Below are 15,113 nucleotides of genomic sequence, written 5' to 3'. Positions count from 1 at the left end.
CATATGTTATTTAGTAAGTACCTACACATTTGCAGATCAGACTTGGTTTGATTATGGATGTGATATAATACATTTCAATGGCCAAGTTGTGGTGTCACTTACTACTAAAGCCACAGAGCCAACTCCTCCACGGGGGGTATTCATCGGTGCTACTACACTCCACTGGTCAGATTCTATGTCATATCTCTCCACATCACTGAAGCAGGTATTGTCATCTAACCCTCCAATTGCATAAATTGGGCCTCCTAAGGAGGCCAAGGCAATTCCTCGCCTGCAAAAACAAAACACACTTGAGCATCTGAACTTATTTCCAGAGAATGATAGCAAAGAAAATTGGTTACTACAAGGCATTTATAAAGATAACTTCCCACGTATGTAGTTTCTTTCCATTATTTTGATTTAGCAAAGCTCCGGCACAGATGCGTAATTCTAGGTGTGTAGATCTCTTACAGTTGCACAGCAGACAGCCAACACCGGAAGGCCTGAACTCTCATCAAGCTCATTTTCTTTTCTTGCTTTTCTGGTGCTGGGGGTCAAACCCAGAACCTTGCAAACACTAAGATGCTCTTTACTTAACTGAGCTACAACCTCAGCCCTAGATTCAGAATAACAAGTCAACACTCAACAAAGTGCAAAATATTCAATTAGTGAACACTGAGTTGCACAACTCAGAGGAATGGGTGGATAGAGAAGGGTACACAGTGCAGGTCAGAACCAGTGTTATTTCTGAATCTATGTAATCACAGAGCTCGTTCTGTTGTAGGATTTCATTACACTTCCACACAAAAGAACACTTGTTTTCCTATCATAAGCCATCAAAAATGAAACTATTATGCTGGAGAGATGGTTAAGTAGTTAGGGCACTTGCCTGCAAAGCCTAGTGGCCAGGGTTCAGTTTTGCAGTACCCAATGTACAGCCAGATTCACTGACTTATGCATCTAGAGTTTGTCTGCAGCAGCAAGAGGCCTTGGTGTGTCCATTCTATGTCTCTCTCTGCTTACAAATTAAAATATAACTACTAAAAAATAGAACTATTCTAGGACTAGGGAGATGCTCAGTGGCTAAGAGCACTTGCTGTGCCAGCCTGAGGACCTGATCTTGATCCCTGGTACTCATGTAAAAGCTGGTCATTAGGTCGGGGGCATGGTGGTGCACGCCTTTAATCCTAGCACTCAGAAGGCAGAGGTAGGAGGATCATGGTGGGTTTCAAGCCAACCTGAGACTACACAGTGAATTCCAGGTCAGCCCAGGTGACAGTGAAACCCTACCTCAAAAAAAAAAAAAAAAAAAAACTGGACATGGCTTAAAGTTTAAAGAAATCCAACTGCTATTTTGATTGAGTGGCTTCTTTCAATCTTTGGCTTAAACAAACTGGATATAGCCCACCAAAGAGACAGGGTATAAAGAGAAAGTAAGGGCTTTGGGATATCTACACCCACTTCAATTTAATTGATGCATTAAAATTTAAGTTATTTCTGTGTACCATGTAGCACAAAGTAAGCACTATTATATTATTAAAATGACAGCTGAAGGGATGGCGAGATGGCTTAGTGCTTAAGGCACATGCATGCTTGTGAAGCCTAAGGACATATGTTCAACTCCCCAGATTCTATGTAAGCCACATGCAAAAGGTGAACGCATGTGCAAGATTTCACATGTGCAAAGGTGGTGCACGCATCTGGAGTTCGATTACAGTGGCTGGAGGCCCTGGCAGACCAATTCTCTTGCTCTCTCTCTCTCTCATTAAAAACAAAACAAAACAAAAACAAGACAGTCTGTTGGGCTTCTCGTTAAAAAAAAAAATGTCAGCTGTAGATAATGAGAGGTAATTATTTTAGTATTAGTGTTTTCTTTTTCCTTAAGATCCTTTCTCATGAGAAAAAAGACTTAAAAAGCCCTCTACAGTAGAGCTCCCTTCTAATTTTTATCTCACATTTAAACATACTGTTAACAGCTTCCGCATGTATAGACAATATATCGTGCTCACAGTCCCCGCCCACCACCCTCCCTTTGCCCACTCCTGAATTCCTCCTCGACGGAATCCCCTCTTTCCAATAGTAAGTTTTCATGCTCTAATACATTAATTTGAAGCCAGCTGAAAACACTTTGTTAAATTAACCAAGAACAGAACGTTAGATGGCAATGTCCCTCCATGTTCCGTTCCATTCTAAATTGTCTCATTTTCGGGCAGTGCTAGAGATGGAGCTCAGAGCTTTGATGCACCTTAGAGAGAACTATGGATGCATAACAACTCACTCTTTTCTTTCTTTTTTTGCAAAGCAAACTTCCTGAAAGAAATCCTAAAAATGTTTTAAGTAAGTTTTTAAAAAATATTTATTTATGTGAGGGGGACATATAGAGAGAGAATGGGCATGCTAGGTCCTAGAGCCACTGTAAAACTTCAGAAGCATGCGCCGCCTTATGTATCTGGCTTACATGGGGACTGAGGAATTGAACTTGGGTCCTTAGGCTTCATGGTCTTAACCAGTAAGCCATCTCTCCAGCTCTTAAATAACTTTTTAAAAATTATTTATTTATTTGGGGGGGCAGATAGAGAGAGAGAGAATGCATGCGCCAGGATCTTCAGCCACCATAAATGAACTCCAGACACATTGCCACCTTTTGCATCTGGCTTTACATGGGTCCTGAGGAATTTAACCTGGGTCCTGTGGCTTTGCAGGCAAATGCCTTAGCTTCTAAGCCATCTCTCCAGCCTCTTAAATAAGTTTTCAAATAAGCAGAAATGGCTGAGCATGGTGGCCCACATCTTTATTCCTAGCACAGGAGAGGTAGGAGGATAGGTGTGAGTTCAAAGGCAACCTGGGACTACAGAGTGAGTTCCAGGTCAGCCTGCACTAGAATGAGGCCCTACCCCCAAAACAAACAAACAAAATCAGACCTAGCAGAAATGTTCAAGTACAAGTGAGAACTGTAACTAAGAGTAATAACAAGATTCCATTCTTAAGCAGGAAAAGCTGTCATTGTGCATTCATTATTAAAAGTAGAAAAAAAAACATTAAAATAAGATCTTTTGTTTGCCATTAACAATTCCAAAGACATTTCCACACTGACCCACCTCTTAGTATTCATGGATGCCTTCATCATCCACTTATTAGTGAGAGGATCAAACATCTCCATGCTTCCCAGATGTTCGTTTCCATCATGTCCACCTACTGCATACACTTTACCTACACATAAAGACATGCTTGCATCTTATTGTCAACAGACTGATTCTATTGATGTTATTTGTTTTTGGACAGCATGTAATTAGAATATCATAAGAAGTTAATTCTTCATAACTGTTGTTCAACATTATATCACAGTCATTTCAGTAGTCAAATGAAAACCAATGTAAGCTTTCACTAAACATGCTGTTCTATGTAAAGCTATTGTATTATATGCAAATGCATTCTAACACCACTGTCTTGGATTTCCCATCTTTTTATTATACAGATGAAATTACTAGTACTGCTTTCAAAAATGTTTAGTATAGTAGAAAAATGTTTATAACAAGAAAATATGAAACTAAATACAAACCTTTCTAGCTGAAACAAAAGTAAATACAGAAAGTAGGAAAAACAGTATTCTACCACTGAGCTATATTTCCAGCCCCACATCAGCTATTCCATATCATATAATTACTAAAATTAGATTTTTAACTTGTTACTAAAAAGGAATTTATTTCATAAGCCTAGACAAATTGTGAGAAAGTTTTTGAACATCACCTTTCCTCTATTATATGAGGACAGTTTTTTGAAAATATAAAAATATTTTAATAATAATTAATAAGTATTGTCAAACCCAAAGCATTGCAGATTAGGAAGATACCCAACTGAGCTCCATCCCTAGCCCTTGATGTTCTGAAACAAGGATTTGCCACATAGCTCAGGTTGGCCTTGAACTCAAAATCCTATTGTCTCAGCCTCCTAAATGAATTTACAAACGTGTGTCACCATGTCTGGCCAGAAGAGTTTAATTCATCCTTTCTCTTTTCCCCGCTGTTCACCTCTGTATTTTCTTAATTTTTATTTATTTATTTGACAGAGAAAGAGGGAGATGGGGTGGGGGGGAGAGAATATGAATGGGCATGCCAGGGCCTCTAGCCACTGCAAATGAACTCTAGACACGTGTGCCCCATTGTGCATCTGGCTAATGTGGGTCCTGGGGAGTTGAACCTAGGTCCTTGGGCTTTGCAGGCAAATGCCTTAACCATTAAGCCATCCCTCCAGCCTTCATCTCTATATTTTTATGCCTTTATGCTGAGCATCTATGGACAGAAAGCTAGTAAATAATCATTACCTAAATCTTTAATCTCTATATCAAAGATATTTTACAATTAAGCAATTTCCTTGCACAAAAAATTTCAAAGCTTAAGTAATTAATAAAAGTACCATGGTTCATGTAATATGATTTAGACAACAAACTCACCTTCCACAGAGATTACACCCACATGTCGCCTTCGGCTATTCATTTCTGGTCCAAAGAACCAACTGTTTTTGTTGATAGAATAGCATTCAATACTACGAAAGGGGTCACCAGATCCACCCCGGCCTCCTACACAGAACAGCACACCTACAGGTAAAACCACAAGAGATAAAGATCAACATTGCAGCTTTCAAATTCTTCAAATTAGAGTGGAAAAACATTCGGGGAGTAAGGTTTTGGGGTACTACTAAAAATATGAATCATTTGGATATTAGTCCATGTGATTGTATGAATTTTCTTCCTCCCCTTTACTTGAACTTTGCAAAGAGTAAGATTCATCAGTTGTCTCTCCTTGCTAATACCCCATTACAAAAATGGTTCACTCATTAAAATTGTTCTGGCTAAGGTCAAAACAAAATCAATTACTGGTTTGATTTGGTTTTTTGGAAAAAGGACAAGTTTATTTAGCACACTGCAAGTAGAACAGGAGGCAGGGCAACAGTAGGACCATCTGTCTCAGCTTCTCCATTAATCTATTCCTCACTGAACGCAAACACAGTATCGGAAGTGTACCACCCTGGTTGTTGGAAATTCCTTCCTTTCTTGGTTCATGTAAGATCGAGCATACCCTCTTTCTCTCACATACTTTATATTCACACAGCTAGCTTACTCTTTCATTTTTTTTTTCCCAAGGGAGAGTCTAGCCCAGGCTGACCTGGAATTCACTATGTAGTCCCAGGCTGGTCTTGAACTCACAGTGATCCTCCTACCTCAGCCTCCCAAGTGCTGCGATCCAAGGTGTGCACCACCACACCATGCTTCACTCTTTGCTTTTAAATATTATCGGTATTATCTTTTTTCCAGTCCACATTTCTAAACCACATTTCCTCAAAGTCCCACAGATGCTCAAACCTAGTATGTGCAAAGGATCTTTCTGTGCCTATCTAGACAACCTCTTCTTTCCCTGCAGTTCCCCGCAGCCCTGTTCATTATCACTGCCTCTCTTGATTCATGTCTTCATCAGCTGGTGCTCAATTACAGCACCACAAAAGTCTGACCTCTCTGTCAACTTAGAAACCATTGTGCTTTCAGGCTGTTAACAGAATAATTAAAGGCTCTATCAACCGCTTTCCATTACTTCCATTAAAAAAAAAATACTGGGCTGGAGAGATGGCTTAGCGGTTAAGCGCTTGCCTGTGAAGCCTAAGGACCCCGGTTCAAGGCTCGGTTCCCCAGGTCCCACGTTAGCCAGATGCACAAGGGGGCGCACGTGTCTGGAGTTCGTTTGCAGAGGCTGGAAGCCCTGGCGCGCCCATTCTCTCTCTTTCCCTCTATCTGTCTTTCTCTCTGTCTGTCGCTCTCTAATAAATAAATAAATAAAAAATTAAAAAAAAATACTTTAGCAAATACCACTGAATTATAACAATGATTACATGTATTGACCACAGATTTTTTGAACTCCGATTTTAGTGTGATTCAAAAAATCAAAGGGCATTAAGGACAGCTTATAGGATCTGACCTTCGGTTTCTCAGTTTCTTCAGTTTCGAACATGTTCTCAAGTAAATGCTAATGCTGCTGGTCCAAGGGTGACCACTTCCATCAAGGTAAAGGCTTAGGGCTGGAGGAGTGGCTCAGTGTTAGAACACTTTCCTAGGGTTCCTAGGCCCTGGGTTTTATCCCACTACTGAAGCACTCTATTATGCTGACAACTGTCACCTCTAAACTAGGCACACTTTGACATTTCTGTACTAACAAAGACTAGCACAGTATCTGGCATGAACCAGGTATTCCATAAAGATAAAGTGAACTGAATACCTTTGCTCCTCATTGACATCCAAAAAAAAAAAAAAAAAAAAAATCCAACTATCCTGACCCTTTCAGGGTAAAAATATTCACTCTTTTTCCTTTCTGCATCCCACTATACTTTGTGATTGTAGCAAAGCACCTGTAATACTTTATTAAGTTTATCCAAATATCTCTTTCTTTACACTAAACCACAAATCCCTCCTAATAGGGGTGTCTATGTTCCGTATGCTTCCATTCTAATGGCTATTCCAAAGCCTGCCCCATAGCAGGCACTTAATATTTGCCAAATGAGTGCATAAATGGATGGAATTAACCACTTTTTTTTTTTCTTTTCTAACTAACTCAACACTGTAAGTCAGAGAAGCTTAAAGTTAAAAGAAAGTTTAAAGATTATGCAAACTGTTTATAATAAAGAACTTAAAAGACTTAGAAATGAGACAAATATGTAATGGCTTTGCTGGACTTATAATCCCAAAATGTAATTTTACTCTTTGATAGCATTTTCTTTCTTTTTTTTTTTTTGTTTATTTTTATTTGCTTATTTGAGAGCAACAGACAGAGAGAGAAAAAGACAGAGAGAATGGGCACGCCAGGGCCTCCAACCACTGCAAATGAACTCCAGATGCGTGCGCCCCTTGTGCATCTGGCTAATGTGAGTCCTGGAGAATTGAGCCTCAAACTGCGGTCCTTAGGCTTCACAGGCAAGTGCTTAACCACTAAGCCATCTCTCCGGCAGGGCATTTTGTTTTTTATTTATTTCTGTGTGGTTTTAGTAAACTCGGCCTAATTCTTAGTCTTCTCAACCATAAAATGGAGTAACACCATCTTCCTGATATGAAGCCTGACTCCTTTGTTAAAATCTACTATGTAAATTTTTTGTGGTCATGTGAGACCATGCTTATGAGTGTCTAGTATATTTTGACATACAACTTTGCCTGCTAAGATGTTGAATTCAAATCTGGGTTTGAAGAGTGCTTACTTAGCATGCACAAGGTCCTGGCTCAATCCCCAGAAGAAAACAAACAATTTATAAATTTCATCAAATAGCTTAAATTAAGAGCCCAGAGTGGGAGAGAACTCCTTTAATCCCAGTACTCAGGACGCTAAGGTAGGAGGAACCACTGTGGATTTGAAGCTAGCCTGGAGGTACAGAGTTAATTCTAGTTAAGCATAGGTTATAATGAGACCCTGCCTTGGGAAGGAAGAAAAAAAAAAAACCTTTAATTTATGAAATAGGATTCACAATTAAAAATAAAAATCTATACCTAAAAATTCTAATTATTTTCATTAACATATAAAAAGGGTAGTAAATGACAGCCCTTTTCATGTTAAAATAATTATTTAGGTATTTTGCTCATAGACCCTCTCTGCCTGACTCTCTGAGTTCTGTCACAAAGTGTAACATTTTCTTTTTTCCTTTCTTTCTCTTTTTTGGATGCCAGCTGATATCCCAAGCATGTTTGCCCTGACACTCTGGGGCTTTTACACTTTTTTTCTCAATAAACCTACTTTGCTCCATTCAAAACTTATTATTCCTTTGAAGAACTAATACCTTCCTGGTCAGTGTGTGTGAGGGAGACTGCAGCTCTGAGATCAGATGTGCTGCCTTCTGCTGTCAGGCTGCCGCACAAAGCTCGCCACCTGGTAACCAGGCATTAGCAGGATGTACACAAGAAGTCTACTCAGTATTCCTTTTTCTTTTAATATTTCGTATTTATTTTTCTGAGGGGCAGGGGGAGAGAGAGCAGCATGGCACATCAGGGCCTCCTGCCACTGCAAACCAACTCCAGATATATGTCCCACCATGTGCATCTGGCTTATGTGGGCACTGGGCCATCAAACCTGAGTCCTTGGGCTTTGCAGGCAAGCACCTTAACCACTAAGGCATCTCTCCAGCCCAGAGTTTCTTTTTCTAAGTTGATGGTCTTCATTTACATTCTTTCATTCCTCAAGTGATAAATGAATCAGGCATAGAGATACACACTTATGATTCCAGCCTTGGGAGGCAGAGGCAGAAGGATCAGGGTTCAAGGTCAATGTGTGCTATATAGGGAGTTTGAGGCCAGCCCTGTGCTGCATAAGTCTTTGTCTCAAAACAATAATTATATAACCATCAATATACACATACATACATATGAGTGTGTGTGCATATGTGTAAGTATGTGCTTGTGACCATAAACTATTTTCTTAGGGGTATAGGGTCCAACAATTTTATCAACTAAAAGTAAAGCCACACTCCTCGTGAAATGTAAGCTTTAGATCCTGTGACCAATGTTAGGTGCCTTTCTTTTGATTTGGTAACACGCTACAAATACTGGAACATGTGCTGGGATTACAGGCATGTGCTACCACACCCAGTGTCTATGTGGCACCGAGGATGGAACCCCGGGCTTCCTGCATGCTAGGCAAGCACTCTACCAACTGAGCTATAACCTCAGTCCCAAATATTGAACTATGGAATATGTGTCAAGCTCATGCTTGGCACCAGCGATACAAGCCTTAAAGAACCTTAGCCAGCTCTTAAGAACTCAAGATATGCCAAATACCCAGATTACCTAACATAGCAAAAGAAGTTCAAGCAAAGCACTGCAAAGGCATGAATAAAGGAGCTAATTCTGCGAAGAAAAATCAGGGATGATCACAAAGGAAAAGCTATTTCTTGTAGACTGTGTCAAACTCGTGGTTTAGAAACAGGGCTTGCTGGAGCCAGGAGTGGCGGTTCGTGCCTATGATCTCCGCGGTGAGAGGCTGAGGGAGGGTTGTGAGTCTGAGGCCAGTCTGTGCTACACACTGAGATCGCGTTTCAGAAAAGAACTGAAAAAACACCCCTTGCTGGTAGAACTATCCAAATTTTGTGTAGCAAACAAACTTACCAATTATTACCTTAGGGAATTCAGGTATGTATGTATGCTTCCAGGCAAGTTGATGAAATAAGTGAGTTAATTACCAGCAGTCTGCTTCCTTGGCGTAGTCCGAACAGAGTATTCAAAGTCAGGTACTGCTTTGCTACTCAAATGAAGGTGGTAATTTCTTGCTTCATCCAGTAAGTCTCTACATTTTAGATTTTGCTTGACAATCTGTTCTTTTGCCACAACACCCATAAGAAAATCAACTGGCAATAGTGGCAGACGAACCTAAGATCATGAATAAAGTTGTGATAGAAAACTTAAGTGCAAACCAAATGTTCACCTTCTACTTTCATTGCAGCAGGTTCAAAAATGCCTGCTGTGCAAGTGTAAGGACCTGCATTCAGATCCACAAGAACTTACATAAAAGCCGGCACAGTGGTGCATGAACCTGTAGTCCAAACCACAGGGACTAGAGATAAGAGGACCCAGGGAGCCTGCAGGCCAGCTAGTCTAATCAGTGAGTTCCAGCTTCAGTGGGAGACCCTTGCCTCAGATAAACAGGGTGGGATGTGATTGATGAAGACACCTGAAGACATATAACAGGTGCCCCTTCCACAAATACACGTACATACCACACACATACAAACTATGGTTTACCTATGAACTAAGTAAGTAATTTCATGGTGGAGCATTTTCCTGGCATGTTCAAAGCCCTGGATCTAAACTCCAGCACCATGAAACCAACACCAGATAAGACTATTGCTACATGTACTTACAAAAATCAGTCCAATTATTACCACAATTTTGTTCTTAACATCTGTTAAATTTTTCATAAATGTTCATTTATGAACATTATGGGAGAGAGAGGGAGGGAGGGAGGGAATGGGCACACCAGGGCCTCTAGCCACTGCAAACAAACTCCAGATGCATGAGCTACCTTGTGTATCTGGCTTATGTGGACCTGGAAAACTGAACCTGGATCCTTGGGCTTTGCAGGCAAATGCCTTAACCACTAAGCCATCTCTCCAGCCCTCTGTTCAATTTTGATAATGCTATTAAAAACTTTTATTTAAAATTTGCATAACTGGGCATGGTAGCTCATGTCTTTAAGCCCAATTGAGATAAGAGGATTGTTTGAGGTGAGCCTTGCTGAATATTAGGCCAGCCTGGGCTACATAAAAGAGATTCTCGGGCTGGAGAGATGGCTTGTGGTTAAGCGCTTGCCTGTGAAGCCTAAGGGCCCCAGTTCAAGGCTTGATTCCCCAGGACCCGTGTTAGCCAGATGCACAAGGGGGCGTACACATCTGGAGTTCGTTTGCAATAGCTGGAGGCCCTGGTGTGCCCATTATCTCTCTCTATGTATATCTGCCTCTTTCTCTCTCTCTGTTGCTCTCAAATAAATAACTAAAAATTAACAAAAAAATAAAGAGATTCTCTTTCAAATCAACAATTGGAACTAGAGTGATGGCTTAGTCGGTTAAGTGCTTGCCTTGCAAACTTGAAGATCTGAGTTCAATCCCCAGTACCGAGGTGAAAAGGCCAGGTGCGGTGGTGTGTACCTGTAATCTCAGCACTGGGGCGATGGAGCTCACTAGTCAGCTTGTCTAGCCATATTAGTGAGCTCCCAGGCAATGAGACTGTCTCAAAAGAAAGACACCTGAGATTGCCTTCTGACCTCCAGAAGCATGCATACACATACACTCGTACATATACACGCATACACACACAGACATTTAAAAAATGCCGTAACTACCCAATTACCTTTTTTTTTTTTGAGACAGGAGCTCATGTAGCCCAGGCTGGCCTCAAAAATCACTATGTGGCTGAGGATGCCCTGCCTCCATTTCCTGATTACAGGCACGGGTCACTGCTTAGGCTGTGCTGAAGATGAAACTCATGGCTTTGTGACGCCACGCAAGCACTACCAACAAGACTACATCCCCAGCCCCAAGCCAATGCTTTTATTGAACACAAAAATTTTAAAGCACATAATCTGGTGGGGGGGGAGCAGATAAGAACATTTCTTTTTTATATAGCATCATTTTACTTCTCAGATATAAATGAAAAGGAGAGAAGAAAAACAAAAGATGAAAAAAGTTGCAGGAAAGGAAAAGGGAGGGAGAAAAAATGAACAAAACGATATGACAAACTCCAGAGGAGCTCCTTGTCCAGTGTACCCGCTGAAAATACTTTTTTAAAGTAATATCATAATAGACACAGTTCTGATGTTTAGAAATAATCAAAGTATGGTAAGCAATGAAAATGAAAAGTGGCCGGGCGTGGTGGCGCACGCCTTTAATCTCAGCACTCGGGAGGCAGAGGTAGGAGGATCGCCGTGAGTTCAAGGCCACCCTGAGACTACAGAGTTGATTCCAGGTCAGCCTGGACCAGAGTGAGACCCTACTTCGAAAAACAAAAACAAAAAAAAGAAAAGTGATGTTTTATAGTTCTTCACAAAATAAATCTCAATGCAACAGAACTACAAATAAGTTCATTAAAGTTTAGAAACTTCATTGCATAAGTTATAAATTAGATCATGTTAGAGCTGTTTACTTAAAACAGTTTTGAGCTAGCAAGAATATATGTCACTAGAATTTCAAATCAATATTTAAAAATCATTTAAGTGTAACAAATTCAGACATATCTTTATGCAGCGCAGGAAGGTACGAGTTAACTGTAATGCTGTTTTCAGCCTGCATGACACTGCTGGCTTCTACACTCCTTCACACTGCTGTTCACAATAAAAGAAACATGTTGATTTGCCTCCATGTCAGTGTATTTCCACACACCATCTTACTCCAGCCCTACCTGCGCAAGTGTTTCATCCAGCCATTTGGAATGATGCTGAGGATTGGCAAGAAGCCATTTGATGGCAGCGCTATAGACCTGCTTTTCGCTTTCAATATTTAGATCACTGGAGGACAAAAGCTTATGAAGGTGCTGAGGTGACACACTTACAAAGTCTTCACACTCCACTACTTCAGTAAAGTGTTCACAGGCATACTGATCGGCCATGTCCATCAGGTCTATTCGATTGTGGCTCTCGGCAAAGGCTCTGACTGCCAGGCAATTGGAAGGATGAAAATGTAACTTCATGTATTCACAACAAGCTCTGGCCACCAGTTCAACCTGAAGAATACAGGCTGCATATAAGAGAGGCTGGACGTTGTCAACCGTCAAAGTGAGTCGTGAAGAATAGACAAACTTCACCAAGTCTTCAATTGCATCACCATCAAAATCTCTAATCTCAATCAGCGTTTGCTTGGCTTCAGCCATTTCAGAAAGAAACATGGCTCTGAAGTAGGGAATCACACACGCCAATACCAATTTGTGACAAGAGATTAGTTTTGAGCCAACCTGTCCAAAACAAACCAAGAAAATACAGTTTCACATCAAAGTCTGCTTCAAATCAAGCAGAAAACATATGTTAGAAGCAAGAACAAAAGGCAGACAATTTAGAGCATTTGTAATACAATCCATTGGTTATTTCACATTCAATCTAGGCCAGTGTCTTTAAAGCCAGGCAATTAATTTTTTTTGTTCATTTTTATTTACTTATTTGAGAGCAACAAACAGAGAGAGAAAGAGGCAAATATATATGGAGAGAATGGGTGCGCCAGGGCCTCCAGCCACTGCAAATGAACTCCAGACACATGTGCCCCCTTATGTATCTGGCTAATGTGGGTCCTGGGGAATTGAGCCTTGAACCGGGGTCCTTAGGCTTCACAGGCAAGCACTTAACTGCTAAGCCATCTCTCCAGCCTCAAAGCCAGGCAATTTTTATCTTCCACATTAGCCATTTCTTTCTCTCTCTCTCTCTGGTACGTGTATGTCGGTGTGTGTTCACATGTATAATACAGGCACACACATGCCATGGGGTGTGCGTGGAGGTTCAGTGTCACTTTTGGCTTTCATCTTGTTGGAGGCAGGGTTTACCACTGCACTCACCAGGCTAGCTGGCCGGTGAGCGTCTGGGTGGTTCTGTCTCCATCGTCTTTCTTGCTCTAGGAGGCTGAGATTACAGACACTGGCACTACAGCCTCCTCCAAACTTTTTCCATTGAACGGGGCCATCTCTCCAGCCCTACCACTTACCTCCTAGATATGTGTAGTGAACAAACAATGAACTATGAGGTTTTTTTCATTACCTCTTTAAAACCTATTTTATTTATTTATTTGCAAGGAGGGAGAGAGAGAATGGTCGCACCGGGGACTCTAGCTACTGCAAAAGAACTCAAGAGGCATGTGCCACTTTGTGCATCTGCCTTTAGGTGGGTACTAGGGAATTTAACCTGGGTCATTAGACTTTGCAGACAAGTGCCTTTACTGCTGAGCCACCTCTCCTGTCCCTCATTACCTCATTTTTGAGGAACACTTAGTGAACCAGTAAGATGGGCAGCAAGCTCCACCTGCACATGTGTGAGAACTTCTAAATGTTCTTCATATGTGGACACCTGAACCACCACAACACTTCTATGAGCAGCAGGCACTATTATCATCTTCAACTTATGCACCAGAAAACAGAAGCACAGATTCATTATGAGTGAAACTGGGTCTTCTAGCATTTTTTATTTAAATTATTTTGAGATGACCTATTTCTCTAAAAGCAGTAAGACATTAAAATTTTAGAACTTAATTACTGACAAGTTACATTATAAAACAGTATTCCATTACAAAAACACAGTAGTGACCTTCTTTGTTACTGACTCATTCACATTCTCTAGCATTTCTCACAGATAAACTATAAATAGACACACTCCTTCAAAGGGAAGGCACAGAACCAGGGATGGTGGCACACTCTAGCCATCCCGGCACTCAGGAGGTTGGTGCGGCGAACCTGTGTAGCCGGAGGCACACACTGAGCCTGTCTCAGGGAAGAAGAAAAAAGGATAGATATAGGGTAAGCATATATTGCCAAACTGTTCCTTTCTGAGCTACATATAGTACTGGTATTATGTTCTATGTATTAACTTATTATCTTAGTCTATCTTTACTAAAACTAGTTTATGTATTTATTTTGGTTTTTCGAGGTAGGATCTCACTCTAGCCCAGGCTGACCTGAAATTCACTATGTAATCTCAAGGTGACCTTGAACTCATGGCAATCCTCCTACCTCTGCCTACCGAGTGCTGGGATTAAAGGCATGCACCACCACACTCATCTTAAAATTAAATTTTTACTAAATTTAGAGGCCATTTATATTTCTTCTATGAACTGCAGAGTTTTTCCTATTGTATAAGAACATTTATTTATTTATTGAAGGTAAGTTCTCACTTGAGTCTGGGCTGACCAGGAACTCACTGTGTAACTCTAGGCTGCCCTCAAACTCACAGCAACCCTCTACTTTCGCCTCCTGAGCGCTGGGATTAAAGGTGGGCACCACCACACCTGGCAGATTCTTTAATATTTTTTTAAATTTGTTGTAAAGAGAGAGAGAAAAAGGGCACACCAGGGCTCATTGCCACTGTAGACAAACTCCAGATGCATGTGCCACTTTGTGCATCTGGCTTTGCATGGGTAGTAGGGAAATGAAGCTGGAACAACAGGCTTTGCAAGCAAGAGCCTTTAACGGCTGGCCATCTCCCAGCCCTGAATCTATATAGATTAGGCAATTGTTATAATTTGTAACTTTCTCTTTTTATACAGTTCATTCCTGCCTATAGGATTTTTTTTATTGGTTTGTTTGCTGGGGATCAAACCAGCAAACAAACTGTATTGATCTGTATCTCTAGTCCTGTAGGTTTTTTTTAGTTTTGGTAACTTTTTTTTTTTGTTTTGTTTTTTCAAGGTAGGGTCTCACTCTGGTCCAGGCTGACCTGGAATTAACTATGTAGTCTCAGGGTGGCCTTGAATTCATGGCGATCCTCCTACCTCTGCCTCCCAAGTGCTGGGATTAAAGGCGTGTGCCAACACGCCCGGCTGGTTTTGGTAACTTTTTTATTGATCATTTTCATGCATGTACATACTATATTTTGATTATAACCCCATTATAGTCTTTTAATATAATCAAATCAATCTTTTTAATGATTTCT

General features: G+C 40.8%; 1 protein-coding gene across 2 annotated transcripts in view; it reads right to left on the bottom strand.

Moving 5' to 3' along the window:
• Klhl8 (kelch like family member 8) overlaps window positions 1–15,113 on the bottom strand; it is a 68,849-nt gene that overhangs the window by 9,576 nt on the left and 44,160 nt on the right. For both annotated transcript variants that reach the window (XM_045143985.1, XM_004661600.2), the window contains 5 exons: window positions 11,891–12,439; window positions 9,181–9,367; window positions 4,430–4,573; window positions 3,078–3,189; window positions 103–271 (listed from right to left, as the gene is read on the bottom strand). In XM_045143985.1, the coding sequence (XP_044999920.1) occupies window positions 103–271; window positions 3,078–3,189; window positions 4,430–4,573; window positions 9,181–9,367; window positions 11,891–12,439 (1,161 nt within the window). The remainder of the gene's footprint in view (window positions 1–102; window positions 272–3,077; window positions 3,190–4,429; window positions 4,574–9,180; window positions 9,368–11,890; window positions 12,440–15,113) is intronic.

The sequence above is a fragment of the Jaculus jaculus genome, chromosome 2 (genome assembly GCF_020740685.1).
Source record: "Jaculus jaculus isolate mJacJac1 chromosome 2, mJacJac1.mat.Y.cur, whole genome shotgun sequence".
NCBI lineage: Eukaryota > Metazoa > Chordata > Mammalia > Rodentia > Dipodidae > Jaculus > Jaculus jaculus.
The sequence above is the reverse complement of the archived record's forward strand: the minus strand, read 5'-3'. Positions and strand labels throughout refer to the sequence as shown.